The 20,312-nt window shown below is 42.2% G+C and overlaps 1 protein-coding gene across 4 annotated transcripts in view; it reads right to left on the bottom strand.

The window, feature by feature from the left end:
- Window positions 1-20,312, bottom strand: part of TASP1 (taspase 1) — a 243,041-nt gene that overhangs the window by 189,723 nt on the left and 33,006 nt on the right. For 3 of the 4 annotated variants that reach the window (XM_075596053.1, XM_075596057.1, XM_075596055.1), the window contains exon 5: window positions 13,773-13,841. The exons of the other annotated variant lie outside the window; for it this stretch is intronic. In XM_075596053.1, the coding sequence (XP_075452168.1) occupies window positions 13,773-13,841 (69 nt within the window). The remainder of the gene's footprint in view (window positions 1-13,772; window positions 13,842-20,312) is intronic. 4 annotated transcript variants of the gene reach the window in all.

The raw sequence follows: 20,312 nt of genomic DNA on the forward strand, positions 1-20,312 counted from the left end.
AATAAATTAGACTATTCAGATCATTTGCATGTGCCATTATGATGCTAGAGTACATTTATAGCACAGCTTCAAAGCTGCTACATGATGCATTAACGTTTGTGATCCATGGTCCTACAAGAACCATTGTAGGATACCTTGCTGCTCCAGTACACTTGAAAAAACATGAGATTTGGAAAGTGCTGTGCACTATTAAGCAGTTCCATTCATAAAAGGAAGCTAATGGTGGTCCCCTGCAATGCATCACTTCCTAGGACAAATCCATATTTCTTCAGGACCAACATGGCTAGCAGAACTATAAACCATACTGTACTTCGCATACCAGATTTCCTACTAAATCATTTTGGGAGCTGTACAATTTCATAATGCAGGGTTTACTTTTTGATGGCTGGTTTATAGAATCAAATAAGAAACGTAAAGTAAACGCGATTTAGATTCAACACCAGCACCTCCACAATTTCTTATATTTTATTTTTTTAGCACACGACCTGCAACAAGGATTCATATATTCTTAACCAGAGCAATTAGTCTAGTAAGAACTAACCCAAATATTCAAAGACAGAATTCTTACCTTAATTTTGCATTTAAATTTGGTGAAAAATATATAACTTTTATATTTCCCTTTATGTACAGTACTATTGGTTCTAAATGAATATCTGAACCTATGAAACAACACATTCTCACCCGCTACTAGTAATCTACCATATATTGACCACAAGGAGAAAAAAAGGGGATTATAAACAAAGTGGGTGAGGTGTCGCCCCACACCGATTCTTCTCTTATAAAGACAAGGTGTGGAGTGATGGTACTGTACATTTTTCAAACAAGTGAAAAGTTTTTCATAATATACATATATATATATATACATATATATATATATATATATATATATATATATATATATATATATATATATATATATATATATATATAACACACACACACAAACAGCACTATCCTCTTGACAAATAGCAAAGAATCATAAAGATGAGAAGCGGTGAAGGTGGACATGAGGAATGAGGTGGACATGAGGAATGAGGTGGACATGAGGAATCCCTAATTCCTCCAACAATATACAGAATTAAACCAATTGTCCACAGCACTCCAGCAGTAACAATCTCACTGGGGTAACTAAGACCCCCTAAAGAAAGAAATACTAGTATTCAAAATAAGGGTTTAATAAACAACACATCTAGAATAAAGCTGTACAATGATGACAGGTGGAAAGTACAACACATCCAGTATACAATCTGTGATATAAACCTTAATGCATAATCAAGTGCCTAAAATGTACACAAAGAAATAGCCATCAGTACACAATCTGTAGTACACCACTCACAGCATATTTACTGTATAAGTGTAAATTACAGTATATACAGAAGAGCTAGCTGTAATAAGCCTAACTGCTGCAAGTGTAACTACCTTGAGAATACAGGAAGGAGCATGCTGATGAGAAAGTGTAAAGGAACACTAAAATAAACGAAAGTATACTATAAGGTATAATAAGATATACCAACAGAAATGCAGTGCACATCCACCACCTTAAAAACAGAACATGAAGAGAAATTTTCAAAGGGAATATGGAGTATACAGCAAATTACCAATAAATGGTACTGTATAGACAAATAGTGAGGAGTACGGGACTAACACAGAGGAAGAAAACAATACACAACTATGGGAACACAAACAGCAATCTGTATAATAGGGGGGGGGGCACGCTTTGGGGTAATATTCCCCATCAAGGCCCTTTCCCACGTGACCCTAATGGACAGTAGTATTTCCCTTTAATTAATCCTATCCAAGGAACCTGAAATCGTCCAGTAGTGTCTCCCTTGCAGGATTAATTAAAGGGAAGCGATTGTTACTGTTTGAGTGCTGTGGACAATTGGTTTCATTCAGTTTTTCATATACAGTAGAGATCAAATGTTGCTCATTTTGCTTAAAAGTCTGTCATCTTTCATACACTTATCAACCTTAACTTGTCTTCCAGGAGTGGTCTATAAAAACAAAATGTAAAAAAAGGGAAAAAAAACATGTACTGCATTACCTTAGTAAAAGCATGTTTCTTTACAGCAAGGTGGACCATGAGAAATTAGATATGTGAATAGGAGGCTTTGTGACCTATTAGGGAACCAAGGGTTTCTGCAAAGGTTCATAACGTTTCCAAGCTTAACTGGTGGTGCTACTTAAAGGCATTTTAAATTACTTTCCAAGTTTGTGTTGGCAGAGAAAATGAACCAATAAGTGAATCTGAATGCCTTCCACAGGTCCACCAAACCAGCCTCATTCACAGAGTGGTCTCATTGTACAGTAGTAAACCTGCAGACAAGGTTCTGGGCAATAAAATGCAAACGAGCACAGATAAGGAAAAAGCAGAGGTATTAAACAAATTCTTTGCCTCTGTGTTTACCAGGGAAGAATCAAGTTCAATAGTAGCGCCACAGGAGGAAACAACAAGGAGATAACAATTGGCAGCCGTCCTGTTTTAGTCATTTGTCACATCATTTTTATTGTGTATTATTCACTTTATTAATATTGTTAGCGCTATTTACACCAATCTTTTTTCTTAGCCACAAGAGGAAGCCACAACCTCCATATTAATGACCAATTGGTTAACCGAGGAAGAAGTTCATAAGCGACTTGAAAAAATGAAAGTAAATAAGGCATCTGGCCCCGATGGCATACATCCAAGAGTTCTCAAGGAGTTAAGCTTAGTAATAGCAAAACCATTATATTTAATATTCAAGGACTCCATTTCCACAAGCTCAGTACCACAAGATTGGCGTAAAGCAGATGTGGTGCCTATATTTAAAAAGGGAGCTAGATCACACCCGGGGAATTACAGACCTGTAAGCCTGACTTCAATAGTAGGGAAACTACTTGAAGGTTTAATACGGGATAATATTCAGGAATACCTAATGGAAAACAAAATTATTAGTAATAGTCAGCATGGATTTATGAAGGATAGATCTTGCCAAACTAACCTTATTTGTTTCTTTGAGGAGGTAAGTAGGAATTTAGACCAGGGTAATGCAGTTGATGTGGTCTACTTAGATTTTGCAAAGGCTTTTGATACGGTTTCACACAAGAGGTTGGTGTACAAAATAAAGAAAATTGGACTCAGTAATAATATATGCACCTGGATTGAAAACTGGTTAAAGGACAGACAACAGAGGGTTGTCATAAATGGAACTTTTTCAGGTTGGGCTAAAGTCATGAGTGGAGTACCTCAAGGATCAGTACTGGGACCCCTGCATTTTAACTTGTTTATTAATGACCTTGAGGTTGGGATCGAGAGCAAAGTCTCCATCTTTGCTGATGATACTAAATTGTGTAAGGTAATAGAATCAGAGCAGGATGTAATTTCTCTTCAGAAGGACTTGGAGAGACTGGAAACGTGGGCAGGTAAATGGCAAATGAGGTTTAATACAGATAAATGTAAGGTTATGCATTTGGGATGCAAGAATAAAAAGTCGACTTACACATTAAATGGAGATATATTGGGGGAATCCTTGATGGAGAAGGATTTAGGAGTGCTTGTAGACAGCAGGCTTAGCAATAGAGCCCAATGTCATGCAGTAGCTGCAAAGGCAAACAAGATCTTTTCTTGCATCAAACGGGCAATGGATGGAAGGGAAGTAAACATAATTATGCCCCTTTACAAAGCATTAGTAAGACCACACCTTGAATATGGAGTACAATTTGGGGCACCAATCCTAAGAAAAGACATTATGGAACTAGAGAGAGTGCAGAGAAGAGCCACCAAATTAATAAAGGGGATGGACATTCTAACTTATGAGGAGAGGCTAGCTAAATTAGATTTATTTACATTAGAAAAGAGGCGTCTAAGAGGGGATATGATAACTATATACAAATATATTCAGGGACAATACAAGGAGCTTTCAAAAGAACTATTCATCCCACGGGCAGTACAAAGGACTCGGGGCCATCCCTTAAGGTTGGAGGAAAGGAAATTTCACCAGCAACAAAGGAAAGGGTTCTTTACAGAAAGGGCAGTTAAAATGTGGAATTCATTACCCATGGAGACTGTGATGGCAGATACAATAGATTTGTTCAAAAAAAGGTTGGACATCTTTTTAGATGGGAAAGGTATACAGGGATATACCAAATAAGTATACATGGGAAGGATGTTGATCCAGGGATTAATCCGATTGCCAATTCTTGGAGTCAGGAAGGAATTAATTTTTCCCCTTAATGGGGTTTTTTGTTTGCCTTCCTCTGGATCAATAAGTAAGTATAGATATAGAATAAAGTATCTGTTGTCTAAATTTAGCATAGGTTGAACTTGATGGACGTACGTCTTTTTTCAACCTCATCTACTATGTAACTATGTAACTACTGCACCGACACACTTTATTCGAGCAAATGCCCAGTATGTACCTGGCAGATACCTGGAATGCACCGCTCCTCACCTCTGACAAGCCCCGTTGCGTTTGCCTTCCCAGCCTGGGTTCATGCCTGGCTGACGGGCGGCTGATCTGTTAAATGATAATGATTAGGATTTAATAGGCTGCAATGCTTAGCGTGTCTACCAGATGGCATAAATTCATGAATTGTAATGCAGTATATATATATATATACTGTGCAGTATTGCAGCCAGCGGGAATAAAATGCTTCAATCCCTGACTGAAAAATACCTCAATGCACTCGGGCAGAAAACAGTCACAAACCTCAATACACCCGGGTATACCCGAATTCGTGGGACTAGCCGAGCTCGAATAAAGTGTGTCGCCAGTGTATTTGTTTCCTATCGGTTTTTACATGAAAATCCCTGAGCTTGCCCCTACAATACTACACAGCTCCTACAGCAAAGCCTGGCATAAGGAAATACAGTCAGTGGGCACAATCAAAGATAGCCTTGTCCCTTGGACTCGTCAGCTTTGAGCCTAGTCACTCAATTTGCATTGTGAAGATGGAAGCGGCTGCAAACAAGACACAATAAGGGTATGGTCGGTGCAATGAGTGATAAAATCCCTACAATGTACAAGGAACAGTAATACAAAAGACCCAAATCAGGGATCATGCATCTCTTCCACGGGTCCCCCAACGCTGCTTCATTCACCCAACTAAGATTCAAAAGCTCAAACTGTAGAAGACATTCTAGGAAACATAATAATAATCCAGTAATTCAGCAGTTTTTTATTAAAAAAAAATCCTTCCTAAAAGTTGCAAATCACTGATACTCTACTGTAAAAACAGAGGTTTTGTTATTGTTAACTTGCAGTAATATATTTTTACAATCTACACTGTGATTCGTAATTGTATTTATTTGTATGTAGTGCTCAAACAATATTTTCTTGTAAGTGGGCACATTTTTTTTTTTTAAAACAACAAAATGGCTGCCCTTTCAGCCACAGGAAATAGCGTTTGTGACTCAATAAATAATGAATAGAACAAGTAACAAGAATGAGCTAAAGCAAAAAAATGAATTTCAGGCATGTCATATAGATACAGAATATTATGTTCTCCACAGCATTTTCCTTCAACATTTACATAAATGGGTTCTAGAAAGGAACACATACTGTACCCTCTAAAAACGTCTCAAAGGGTTACTCTTTAACAGGCTGACTTTACAGTAGAAATAATATGTGTTTTACCACATTCTTTGCAGAAAGACAGCTTTGATGGTAATATCATAGTTTCTACTGGAATAGGATCAATATGGCTTGTCAAAAGGAGTTTACCTCCCCAGTTAAAAATTAATGTAAACACCAAAAATGTGTTTTAGCAATCATTAATATAGGTTACATAAAGGAGTTCACTGTACACACAGTACATATTGATTATTTTCCTCTTCCTTTCTTTCATTCACTGTAAAAATAATGGCACAGAATATTGTTCAGTGGTTAGCAGCACAATCCACATTAAGGCCAACCCTACGTGAAAAATCTACACTGCCCTACACAGTTGGCTACAAATATGTTGACAGAACGATACTTTGAATGATAAAGTAGCTTGAATGTTTCATCAAATTAAGTCTAATCCTCCATTACATAAAATGAAGCCAACACCTTTACTGCTCTAATAAACCTCAGGAAAATTGCTCCATTTTAAGAGAGATAGATTAAATCAGGGGTGGCCAACTCCAGTACTCAAGGGCCAACAACAGGTCAGGTTTTCAGGATATCGCTGCACAGGTGGCTCAATCATACACATCCTTCCCAATTGAAACAAGATGTTGGCATGCCAGATCTTCATTAATCCAATCATGCTTCGAGAACCCTGCTTTCCCAAATGGGTTCTTTTACTTGAGGAATAATAGAGTACTCAATTTTTCTGGAGCATTTTATTTTTTTGTATTTGTTGAAGAGAAATTAGTCAAAATGACAGATTGGTTCCATCTTTGCCATGTTCTTAGCATGCTGTTTTTACGGCTAGTTCAGTGCATGTTTCATTGAAGGCACGTCACTTGGTAAGGTTCTATGGAATTCATTGTGCGCAATGTTCTTTTGTTGTAGAACAGAACTATGAACATTCTCTTTTTCTATAAACAGGCAATTGAAAAACTGCAGGCTGTTGATCTTGCAACTGATGCAGTAACCGCGGCTCTTACTGAGTTGGAGGTACGTGAGATTTAAGTTGAGTCGCTCAGTCGTTAAATGAGCCACCTGTGCAGAAACAGGGATATTCATAAAATGTGATCTGTTGGTGGCCCTTGAGGACTAAAGTTGGCCACTCCTGGACTAAATAAACAAATAAAAAAAGCTCCATACAAGGGTGGTCAGAATTCAGCATAAAATACACTGGCGACACACTTTATTCGAGCTCGGCTAGTCCCACGAATTCGGGTATACCCGGGTGTATTGAGGTTTGTGACTGTTTTCTGCCCGAGTGCATTGAGGTATTTTCCAGGCAGGGATTGAAGCATTTTATTCCCGCTGGCTGCAACACTGCACAGTATATATATATATATACTGCATTACAATTCATGAATTTATGCCATCTGGTAGACACGCGAAGCATTGCAGCCTATTAAATCCTAATCATTATCATTTAACAGATCAGCCGCCCGTCAGCCAGGCATGAACCCAGGCTGGGAAGGCAAACGCAACGGGGCTTGTCAGAGGTGAGGAGCGGCGCATTACAGGTATCTGCCAGGTACATACTGGGTATTTGCTCGAATAAAGTGTGTCGGTGCAGTACCACACTAGAAAAATAGAAGAACAACTGTTAGCAGAGGTAAGAAAAAAAAGCCTAAGAAAGAATAGCTGTGCATTTACAGATACAGCACCTAACATTCCAGCTCTGTTCAATTTGCACCATTTGTCAATGGATTTAACTTTTTTGTAAGTGAAAGATTTTTGTTTCCAGCTTGAACTTCTTTTACAGTTAGAGAATGTTTAATGTTTCCGTTCTTAAAGGAAAATTTGTCAGAATTCACTCAATTGTTTAAAAGACTTACTTCTTTAGCAACTAGAACAACTATTATTTACGGTTCTTTGACCACTTGCTAACAAATATTATGCGTGAGTTATAAGACATTAGCAATACCGTTTATCCAATAAAATCCCCCCCAAATCTATAATTGAAACAAATAATTTGCACAGAAACTATATGAAATTGAAAAAAAGTGAAAGTACAGTATCAAAAAATGTGGGGGAATGGGTATTAATTGAAGGCTGGACCATATTTTGACATCAGCTCCAAATGGATTTTGGGGGAGAATGGATCAGACATCAACAACTTGTTTTTCTTAAGGCATCAAAGAAAGTGTTATTTTGTGTCCAAAGGCATAGGGTAACAATCTGGTTAAGAGAACACCTCTGGAGTCACAACGCACCTGTTAATGATATGATGAAGGAACAGGGTAACAATAGTGGTGGTGTAGCTCAGTCAGAGTAGCCTACAGGCTCAATAAACACCACCAGCAATGGTCACCTTCTTTGCTCAGAAATAAAGGGCTTGAAACATATAACTTTTCAGGATAAAACAAGATAAGGAATGATATCCGATAACACACAAGAAGACCACCTACAGTAATAAGATGTCCTCAGAAAAAAAAAATCTTTCGAGCCCTCTGGAAAAGGGCAAAACTGGAGGGTGGGTTGGTCAGGAGAAAGGTGAGAAAGTACTTCTTCATGGAAAGGATATTGGAATTATGGAACAGTCTTCAAGTGGAGACTGAAACAATGTAGGCATTCAAAACGGCTACAGACAGGGATGGCTATCCAGAATTTTAAATATAGGTATGGATCCTATATGTTGTGCGGTTACACAAGAGGTAGGAAAAGAAGGCAGACTACGTGGACCAAGTGGTTCTTATCTTCCATCAGTTTCTATGCCCTGGAGAATTCATGGGTCAAAACCAGCCAGGTACAAGAAGTTACAAAGACTAAACAGTCATAGTCTATTAATCAGTGCTGTATAGCGAACGGGTTTGGCATTAAGCAATAGTGAGGGGAAAAGAAGCAATAGTGAGGGGAAAAAAAGCAATAGTGAGGGGAAAAGAAGCAATAGTGAGGGGGAAAAAAAAACTAATTCTGAAACTAATGTGAAAACGCTATGCTTTTATACAGAACGAGATCTCCCCTACAAAAACGAGCAAGTAGATTAGGATGTACTTACTACATCATGGGACCCCTGGAGTTACAGACCCCATGAAATAGTAGCTGCGTCCTGAGGCACCCAAAGGCGTAATATAATATCACTGTGCAAAAAGATTTTATTGACAGATGTTGCCCTGCATCATGGTCTGCTCACAACTCAATCCCTAATGATGAAGGTCACCCTTAATTAAGGCTTAGAAAAGCAACATCAAAAGTTCATGCCATAGGTTTGTGATAGATCACCTTAGCCTTGGACCACGTATGGGCAACTGGGACTGTGCGTTGCTCCAATGTGAGTGTAGATGGATGTAGGACCTCCAAACCCATAGTCCCAAGGGGCTAGCTGAAGTTTATCTATACACCTCATTCTTGTGAACCTCTCAAGTTAGTCTCTGACCAGTGTTCCATATATCTGATTCTAGGGGTGAGCCTCAGGTAGCCACGACACTGTTCTTCTGTGGTCATTGCCTGATGCTTATCACCCCCCTTTTAGTGTTTAGCATTTTCCTACTATACTCGACGGTAACTTTCCCAGTGGTACATTCACAGAGGATTCATTGTCAACCAGACATTTGTTTGAGACCACTATATGGACTGTCTCATTATTCAATCCCTATAGGAGTCAATATGCATCAGGTCTTGAGTCTCACAAGATTGTATTATAGGTTCATCAAAAACCTGACAACTTTATTATACAAGACTTTATTGCAATATATGTTCCCTTGTACTATTGAGCACCGTTTGAGTCTGGGAGTGTTTGAGTCTGGGAGTGTTTGAGTCTGGGAGTGTTTGAGTCTGGGAGTGTTTGAGTCTGGGAGTGTTTGAGTCTGGGAGTGTTTGAGTCTGGGAGTGTTTGAGTCTGGGAGTGTTTGTGTCTGAGTGTTTGGGTGAGTCTGTGAGTGTGTGTCTGTGAGTGTGTCACCCTCTCCCTGTGTCGCCCTCTCCCTGTGGCGCCCTCTCCCTGTGGCGCCCTCTCCCTGTGGCGCCCTCTCCCTGTGGCGCCCTCTCCCTGTGGCGCCCTCTCCCTGTGGCGCCCTCTCCCTGTGGCGCCCTCTCCCTGTGGCGCCCTCTCCCTGTGGCGCCCTCTCCCTGTGTCGCCCTCTCCCTGTGTCGCCCTCACCCTCTCCCTATCGCACTCTCTCTGTCTTTGTCTCTCAATCTCTCTGTGTCTCTCATTGTCTCTCAATCTCTCTGTGTCTCTCATTGTCTCTCAATCTCTCTGTGTCTCTCATTGTCTCTCAATCTCTCTGTGTCTCTCATTGTCTCTCAATCTCTCTGTGTCTCTCATTGTCTCTCAATCTCTCTGTGTCTCTCTGTGTCTCTCATTGTCTCTCAATCTCTCTGTGTCTCTCAATCTCTCTGTGTCTCTCAATCTCTCTGTGTCTCTCAATCTCTCTGTGTCTCTCAATCTCTCTGTGTCTCTCATTGTCTCTCAATCTCTCTGTGTCTCTCATTGTCTCTCTCTTTCTCGGTGTGTCTCTCTCTTTCTCGGTGTGTCTCTCTCTTTCTCGGTGTGTCTCTCTCTTTCTCGGTGTGTCTCTCTCTTTCTCGGTGTGTCTCTCTCTTTCTCGGTGTGTCTCTCTCTTTCTCGGTGTGTCTCTCTCTTTCTCGGTGTGTCTCGCTCTTTCTCGGTGTGTCTCGCTCTTTCTCGGTGTGTCTCGCTCTTTCTCGGTGTGTCTCGCTCTTTCTCGGTGTGTCTCGCTCTTTCTCGGTGTGTCTCGCTCTTTCTCGGTGTGTCTCGCTCTTTCTCGGTGTGTCTCGCTCTTTCTCGGTGTGTCTCGCTCTTTCTCGGTGTGTCTCGCTCTTTCTCGGTGTGTCTCGCTCTTTCTCGGTGTGTCTCGCTCTTTCTCGGTGTGTCTCGCTCTTTCTCGGTGTGTCTCGCTCTTTCTCGGTGTGTCTCGCTCTTTCTCGGTGTGTCTCGCTCTTTCTCGGTGTGTCTCGCTCTTTCTCGGTGTGTCTCGCTCTTTCTCGGTGTGTCTCTCTCTTTCTCGGTGTGTCTCTCTCTTTCTCGGTGTGTCTCTCTCTTTCTCGGTGTGTCTCTCTCTTTCTCGGTGTGTCTCTCTCTTTCTCGGTGTGTCTCTCTCTTTCTCGGTGTGTCTCTCTCTTTCTCGGTGTGTCTCTCTCTTTCTCGGTGTGTCTCTCTCTTTCTCGGTGTGTCTCTCTCTTTCTCGGTGTGTCTCTCTCTTTCTCGGTGTGTCTCTCTCTTTCTCGGTGTGTCTCTCTCTTTCTCGGTGTGTCTCTCTCTTTCTCGGTGTGTCTCTCTCTTTCTCGGTGTGTCTCTCTCTTTCTCGGTGTGTCTCTCTCTTTCTCGGTGTGTCTCTCTCTTTCTCGGTGTGTCTCTCTCTTTCTCGGTGTGTCTCTCTCTTTCTCGGTGTGTCTCTCTCTTTCTCGGTGTGTCTCTCTCTTTCTCGGTGTGTCTCTCTCTTTCTCGGTGTGTCTCTCTCTTTCTCGGTGTGTCTCTCTCTTTCTCGGTGTGTCTCTCTCTTTCTCGGTGTGTCTCTCTCTTTCTCGGTGTGTCTCTCTCTTTCTCGGTGTGTCTCTCTCTTTCTCGGTGTGTCTCTCTCTTTCTCGGTGTGTCTCTCTCTTTCTCGGTGTGTCTCTCTCTTTCTCGGTGTGTCTCTCTCTTTCTCGGTGTGTCTCTCTCTTTCTCGGTGTGTCTCTCTCTTTCTCGGTGTGTCTCTCTCTTTCTCGGTGTGTCCCTCTCTTTCTCGGTGTGTCCCTCTCTTTCTCGGTGTGTCCCTCTCTTTCTCTGTGTGTCCCTCTCTTTCTCGGTGTGTCTCTCTTTCTCGGTGTGTCTCTCTCTTTCTCGGTGTGTCTCTCTCTTTCTCGGTGTGTCTCTCTCTTTCTCGGTGTGTCTCTCTCTTTCTCGGTGTGTCTCTCTCTTTCTCGGTGTGTCTCTCTCTTTCTCGGTGTGTCTCTCTCTTTCTCGGTGTGTCTCTCTCTTTCTCGGTGTGTCTCTCTCTTTCTCGGTGTGTCTCTCTCTTTCTCGGTGTGTCTCTCTCTTTCTCGGTGTGTCTCTCTCTTTCTCGGTGTGTCTCTCTCTTTCTCGGTGTGTCTCTCTCTTTCTCGGTGTGTCTCTCTCTTTCTCGGTGTGTCTCTCTCTTTCTCGGTGTGTCTCTCTCTTTCTCGGTGTGTCTCTCTCTTTCTCGGTGTGTCTCTCTCTTTCTCGGTGTGTCTCTCTCTTTCTCGGTGTGTCTCTCTCTTTCTCGGTGTGTCTCTCTCTTTCTCGGTGTGTCTCTCTCTTTCTCGGTGTGTCCCTCTCTTTCTCGGTGTGTCCCTCTCTTTCTCGGTGTGTCCCTCTCTTTCTCGGTGTGTCCCTCTCTTTCTCGGTGTGTCCCTCTCTTTCTCGGTGTGTCCCTCTCTTTCTCGGTGTGTCCCTCTCTTTCTCGGTGTGTCTCTCTCTTTCTCGGTGTGTCTCTCTCTTTCTCGGTGTGTCTCTCTCTTTCTCGGTGTGTCTCTCTCTTTCTCGGTGTGTCTCTCTCTTTCTCGGTGTGTCTCTCTCTTTCTCGGTGTGTCTCTCTCTTTCTCGGTGTGTCTCTCTCTTTCTCGGTGTGTCTCTCTCTTTCTCGGTGTGTCTCTCTCTTTCTCGGTGTGTCTCTCTCTTTCTCGGTGTGTCTCTCTCTTTCTCGGTGTGTCTCTCTCTTTCTCGGTGTGTCTCTCTCTTTCTCGGTGTGTCTCTCTCTTTCTCGGTGTGTCTCTCTCTTTCTCGGTGTGTCTCTCTCTTTCTCGGTGTGTCTCTCTCTTTCTCGGTGTGTCTCTCTCTTTCTCGGTGTGTCTCTCTCTTTCTCGGTGTGTCTCTCTCTTTCTCGGTGTGTCTCTCTCTTTCTCGGTGTGTCTCTCTCTTTCTCGGTGTGTCTCTCTCTTTCTCGGTGTGTCCCTCTCTTTCTCGGTGTGTCCCTCTCTTTCTCGGTGTGTCCCTCTCTTTCTCGGTGTGTCCCTCTCTTTCTCGGTGTGTCCCTCTCTTTCTCGGTGTGTCCCTCTCTTTCTCGGTGTGTCTCTCTCTTTCTCGGTGTGTCTCTCTCTTTCTCGGTGTGTCTCTCTCTTTCTCGGTGTGTCTCTCTCTTTCTCGGTGTGTCTCTCTCTTTCTCGGTGTGTCTCTCTCTTTCTCGGTGTGTCTCTCTCTCTCTGTGTCTCTCTCTTTCTCTCTGTGTCTCTCTCTCTGTGTGTCTCTCTCTGTGTCTCTCTCTCTATGTGTCTCTCTCTCTCTGTGTGTGTGTGTGTGTCTCTCTCTCTCTCTGTCTCTCTCTCTGTCTCTCTCTCTGTCTCTCTCTCTGTCTCTCTCTCTGTGTGTGTGCTGCTCTCTGTGTGTGTGTGTGTGTGTGTGTGTGTGTGTGTGTCTCTCTCGCTCTCTCTCTCTCTCTCACCCACTGTCTCTCTCTCACACTCTGGATATCTTATTTACCCTATATATCTTAACTGCCCTATACTACACCGAAATAACCTACACTGCTCTCTTCCAGATCTGACTCAAGCATCACATGGAAGACATCGGAACTCCCCCTAACCCAGAAGACAGGTAGGGAACACATCCCCTCCAATGTATATTGGAATGAGGAATACCTGGACATTGAGGGACTGCAGATCAGGTAAGATCCGGCATACACACACACACACACACACACACACACACACGACTAATTGTAGTATAATGTAATACAATAAATACATTTATGTCAAAAATAAATGTTGTTCTGACTAGGAATTTATTAAATGTGTTTTATTTTAAAGCGGAGTTGGGGGCGGGACTGGGGGTGGGACTAGGGGCGGGGTTAGGGGCGAGTAGATTTTTTGGTTGGGCTAGTAGATTTTTGGGTGATTTGTCGAACACTGTATATATATATATATATATATATATATATATATATATATATATATATATATATATATATATATACACACACACATATATATACATATATATATACACACACACACTGTGGTTGGTGCACTAGGGTAGGAAATATAGATATCTATATAGATATATATATATATATATATATATATATATAGATATATCTCCTACCCTAGTGCACCAACCACAGTTCCCCTATCTAGGAGTGCTGGTATATATTGTGGTTCTGATCTTTAATGGCAGAAACGCTCTTTCTGCAGCTAAATTTTCATTTCGAGTAGACTGTGTTATGCCTCCAAAAAGAAAGACATCATCATTGCATACATACTGTAACACTCAACTTAAATCTCACGTACCTCCAACTCAACAAGAGCCGCACTGACTGCATCAGTTGCTAGATCACCAGCCTGCAGTTTTTCAATTGCCTGTTTATAGAAAAAGAGAATGTTCATAGTTCTGTTCTACAACAAAAGAACATTGCGCACAATTAATTCCATAGAACCTTACCAAGTGACGTGCCTTCAATGAAACATGCACTGAACTAGCCGTAAAAACAGCATGCTAAGAACATGGCAAAGATGGAACCAATCTGTCATTTTGACTAGTTTCTCTTCAACAAATACAAAAAATAAAATGCTAGTTTCTCTTCAACAAATACAAAAAATAAAATGCTCCAGAAAAATAGAGTACTCTATTATTCCTCAAGTAAAAGAACCCATTTGGGAAAGCAGGGTTCTCAAAGCGTGATTGGATTAATGAAGGTCTGGCATGCCAGCATCTTGTTTCAAAGTTGTAATTCACTTACAAGTAATCACAAAATTGGGAAGGATGTGTCTGAAGCATACCACAGCATGAAGGTCAGACTAGTCACACATTTGTGAGTATGAACAGGAAATATTGCCTTAACAAAAGAAGGGCCGATCTAGTAAAAAGCAGTTACTCATTACAAAATCCTTCCCCTGCTTCCCATAAATATTCTCCTTAATGCCTCCTGTGCCGTATTTGTATCCTTACTTGCCAAACTTACATTTTGGCTGGCTCTTGAAACAAGAAACTCAAACTTCGCAGAACTGAAATGCTGGCCAGCAGAAACCATTTCCCCTCAAATGACATTTTCGGCACTGTGCTTCGCTTATTCCACAGAAGTAAAAGGGTGCATTTTTGTCCAAGCCAAGTTAGGCAGGATACAAACCAACGAAAGCACAGGTTATGTAATAAACATGCTGGTGCGAGACAAAGAACACTGGAGAAAGTTACTTTTTTTTTTTGACCAGACCGGTGCACTGAAAGTCATTCCTTTCAGATATGAAACTGCATACTTTTCTCGTGTGTAATACACTGGCATGTGTGCGCAATTTGAATTACAAAGAGTAAGTGAATTACAAAAATGCCTGCATTCTTGTGCCGCACGATACTCTTTTCTTTGCTGCCATCCAAAAACAAAAAACACACGACCACAAAAACATTTGTGTTTTATTTCAAGCTGCATTTACTTATTTAAAAAAAAAAAAACTTCAATAAAATAGGCAATGACAACAGATAAGAAACATTTGGACCACCTAGTCTTAGCATTTTTTTTTTTTACACGTCTGTTTGATTTTGTTCTGCATTTTCTAACCACCTGTACAATATATGGTTTCACTTAAGTAACTGCACACAAATAGCATTTGCAGTCTTTTTAGTTTGGAGGCGCACAAACTGTAAATAAGTGTTTTGTCCAAGATCACAAGAGAAACTTCACTTCAAAAAGCAGAGATTTAGCACTATACAAAACTATACACACACAGAAACAAAGGGAGAAGGGTAGGGAGTGATCTACTTAACCATACTAATTGAAATAATGAATAGTAATTAAACAAATACAATCGATAATTGTGAAATGGGTGCAAACTGTGAACTGAAAAGTGAATAAGTGAAAATGAAGAGTGCAAAATGATTGCACCCCAAAAGAAAATTCACTTAGATGCACACCACTAATTTAAAAGTAACTTTTATTATTATATACTTAAAACATATACAGCTGAACCCCGTTATAGCGCGCCCCTATATAACGCGAATCCGCTTATAACGTGGTTTTCACGTGGCTCCCGTTTAAAAAATAAATAAATAAAAATGTAAAATTTTTTGCACACTGCACACACACTCGCGGCGCACACACACTCGCGGCGCACTGCACACACTCGCGGCGCACTGCACACACTCGCGGCGCACTGCACACACTCGCGGCGCACTGCACACACTCGCGGCGCACTGCACACACTCGCGGCGCACTGCACACACTCGCGGCGCACTGCACACACTCGCGGCGCACTGCACACACTCGCGGCGCACTGCACACACTCGCGGCGCACTACACTCTCACTCTACACTGTACACTCTCACTCTACACTGTACACTCTCACTCTACACTGTACACTCTCACTCTACACTGTACACTCTCACTCTACACTGTACACTCTCACTCTACACTGTACACTCTCACTCTACACTGTACACTCTCACTCTACACTGTACACTCTCACTCTACACTGTACACTCTCACTCTACACTGTACACTCTCACTCTACACTGTACACTCTCACTCTACACTGTACACTCTCACTCTACACTGTACACTCTCACTCTACACTCTCACTCTACACTGTACACTCTCACTCTACACTGTACACTCTCACTCTACACTGCACACTCTCACTCTACACTGCACACTCTCACTCTACACTGCACACTCTCACTCTACACTGCACACTCTCACTCTACACTGCACACACTCTACACTGCACACACTCTCACAGCACACACTCTCACAGCACACACTCTCACAGCACACACTCTCACAGCACACACTCTCACAGCACACACTCTCACAGCACACACTCTCACAGCACACACTCTCACAGCACACACTCTCACAGCACACACTCTCACAGCACACACTCTCACAGCACACACTCTCACAGCACACACTCTCACAGCACACACTCTCACAGCACACACTCTCACAGCACACACTCTCACAGCACACACTCTCACAGCACACACTCTCACAGCACACACTCTCACAGCACACACTCTCACAGCACACACTCTCACAGCACACACTCTCACAGCACACACTCTCACAGCACACACTCTCACAGCACACACTCTCACAGCACACACTCTCACAGCACACACTCTCACAGCACACACTCTCACAGCACACACTCTCACAGCACACACTCTCACAGCACACACTCTCACAGCACACACTCTCACAGCACACACTCTCACAGCACACACTCTCACAGCACACACTCTCACAGCACACACTCTCACAGCACACACTCTCACAGCACACACTCTCACAGCACACACTCTCACAGCACACACTCACACTGCACACACACACTGCACACACTCACACTGCACACACTCACACTGCACACACTCACACTGCACACACTCACACTGCACACACTCACACTGCACACACTCACACTGCACACACTCACACTGCACACACTACCAGCACTCACTGCTCACAGCACACTCTCACAGCACTCACAGCACACAGGGGGGTTGTCGGGAGGAGAGGGGGGTGTCGGGAGGAGGGTGAGTGTGGAGCAGGCTGGGACTCGGAAGGCCTCGTGGGCTAGGCCCAAAACTGATTATGCCGCGGAGGGCCGTTAGGTGTGGGGGCCTCGGGGGGGGGGTGGAGGGGGAGGAAGTGGATGCCGGTGGAGGGGGATGGATGCCGGTGGTGGGAGGTAAGGAGCAGGTTGCGGCTGGACTCGGAGGGCCGCTGCTGGGGGACTTGTAGGGCTTCCGGCCACCTCTTCCTTCCTTCCTTCCCTCCTTACTCCCTCCCGATCGGGAGCGCGGCGGCCATTTAAAAATTTTTTTGAGGCGGCCGTTTTGTTTTTTCGCGACCCCATTACTAACGCGGTGGTCTCGGGTGGGCCCCACGAAATCAGTAAATAGCTCGAATGATAAGTAAATGACACCAGCAGTTGGGATGGGACTATCCCTAAACATATGGATATCCCATAGGGGTTAGTTGGTGCTCCCTATACTATCCTACAGTAGACGATAGATGCAAGTATACATATCGTCCAGAACGTATTGGGTGCCCTTAGCGCAGTATCAATGCATAAGTAGCATATTGTCAATACCTAATGCATCAAAAGAACCCTTCCCTCACTGCTAGAGTATAATAATATATAAGGCTATCATGCTGATAAACTGACTGGAGAACACTGTTTTAAAACAGCCCCATAACAGAGGCTGATGACAACATCACGTGCCCAACGCACGTTTCCCTCCAATTACAGAGCTTCGTCATGGACAATTTTGCAGTGGAGGGCAGACGGACCTTATTTATACACTATCGTCTCCATGGAGACGTCATAAACAGTCCGTTATTGCGCATGCGCAATCGACTGCAAACATCATATATATCATATAATAACTGTGCGAATGACCTAGTTGATCATGCCTTTACCTCAATAGGCGACCAGCGTTAGGAGTATGAATAATTCAATTGCCAAACATAACGAAACCATTTACGGTACCTGCGCATGCGTGGGATGATAGACTCCACACTTCAAGTCATACCTCCTTGCGGCCACTGCGCATGTGCACCTTCCGAACCAATCTACAATGCGCATGCGTGAGCAAATAGAGTCTTAAGTTGCCTGCATATAATTCATCATGCTGCGCATGTGTGAGGAGATAGACTGACATTACATAAATGCCTGGATTGGTACCTACGCATGCGTGGGATGATAGACTCCATGCTTCAAGTACCTAATAGAATCTTAAACTGCCTGCATATGATTCATCATGCTGCGAATGTATGGGGTGATAGACTGTCATTACATGAATGCCTAGATTGAACCTACACATATATACCGCAAAACGGTTTGCGCATGTGTAAACAGACATATTGAATAATACCTAATGTTATATCATCGCAAAGGAGAAGACATAAGCTGTCACCTAGAGTGATAAAGGCTTAGTTGAGCATCAGCACAAAAACTCAGATGATTGCATTTGCAACGATCAATTGAAAAAACGCAATATGTCAACAAATAACAGTGAAACTATAATAATAAAATACAGTAAATAAATGAAGAACACGCACAGCCTTTATAATGTCAAAAGGCATCACAATGAATTGCATGTATGCGTCAATTACACACTTAAATAAACCTTCAGGAAAAAGGGGTTTATAACATTGGTAATACAGTCACTAATTTGGTATAATACAAAGATAAATATTTAATATATTTTAACAATACCATGGTGGAATAGCTCACATAGTGGCAAGCAATAGAGCTCTAATATTTGTCAGAAACAGTCAGTATACTCTCTAATAATGAAAAGTAGCAGGACAATAGGTAGAACAATAGAGACAGATCCACGGTCATGACCACATGATGGAATCAGATGAACGGAGTGAAAGTAAACCCTTCATTAAGCCCATTCGGGATTCTGGTCTTTAATTTATAGATCCACTCTGCATCAATCCTTAGTAACATCTGATCAATATTGCCACCTCTCACCGGGCATTTTAATTGGTATATGCCCATAAACTTGAGGCTATTTACGTCTCCATTATGAAACTGCATGACGTGTCTTGCAACCGGTGTTTCGGTAGAGTGCTTGACAGAGTTAACATGTTCAAGTATATGTCTACGAAGTTGTCTTGTAGTCTTACCTACATACCTCTTCCCACAGTTGCAGGTAATGAGGTATATAACATTAGTTGTCCTACAGTTAATAAAACTGTCCACATTGAAATACTGTGTATTGTCATGATTTGCAAAAGTCTTAGCTGTAATGACATGCTTACATGCCTTGCAACCTTGGCAGCGATACATCCCCTTAATGGGACTCAGCCATGTCTCTACCTTAGCCCGCTGATGACTATGAACGAGTTTATCTCGCAGATTTTTAGACCGTCTGCTTGTAATGGTTGGTCTAGGGCCGATAACCTTGGCCAAATCAACATCAGATAAAAGAAGGTGCCAATGTCGGGCAAATATTCTTTTTATTGCCCACCATCTCTTATTATAGGTGCCAATACATCTTATAGTGTTGTCATTACTTTTAAGTGAATTAGAGGACAAGAGAAAATCTCTATCACTATGCAATGCCCTGTGATACGCTCTATTAAGTGTTTTAATTTTATACTCACGACTAAGGAACCGATCGCGTAGTTCCTTAGATTGTGTAATAAATGTGTAATAAACGTCCTGGTGGGGATTGTAATCTCTTATGCACTTTGGGCAAATTATAGAATGTTGCCACAGTTGGAGATTTAGGGTACATAAAATCGTATTCTTGTCTGCTTATCATATCCTTATCTAGGGCTTCTGGTAGAATAATAAACAGATCTTTTTTATATTTTGAAGTAGGGCTACTCTCTAAGATCTCATAACACTCCTTGTCACTTAATAGTCTCATGTTCTCTATGACATAGGCATCGGTGTCTTGAATCACGATATTGCCACCTTTATCAGATGGCTTGATAACAAAGGTTTTATTACACATAAGTTCTTGTAGGCCCTTCCTTTCCTCAATTGTGAGGTTATTATCTGATCTATAGTGTTCGGGTTCGGCTTCTAAGTCCCTTGTAACACAAGTAACAAACAGTTCAACCGCTGGGCAAATGTTCATTGGGGGAGTGAAATTACTTTTCTTTTTTAGATGAGTAAAAGGACCAGTAATATCAGTCTCAGTGGAGACATTTTGTTCCAACAAATGTATTAAGTCATCGAGATTCTGTTTATCCTGTGCATTTAGACCAGCAGTGAGCGCATTGGTATCATCGTTAGCCCTCTTAGAATGGAACTTATGTAGCAGTAATCGTCTACCAAAAAGGTTCAAATCTTTCACCCATTCAAACAGGT

The sequence above is a fragment of the Ascaphus truei genome, chromosome 4 (genome assembly GCF_040206685.1).
Source record: "Ascaphus truei isolate aAscTru1 chromosome 4, aAscTru1.hap1, whole genome shotgun sequence".
Lineage (NCBI taxonomy): Eukaryota > Metazoa > Chordata > Amphibia > Anura > Ascaphidae > Ascaphus > Ascaphus truei.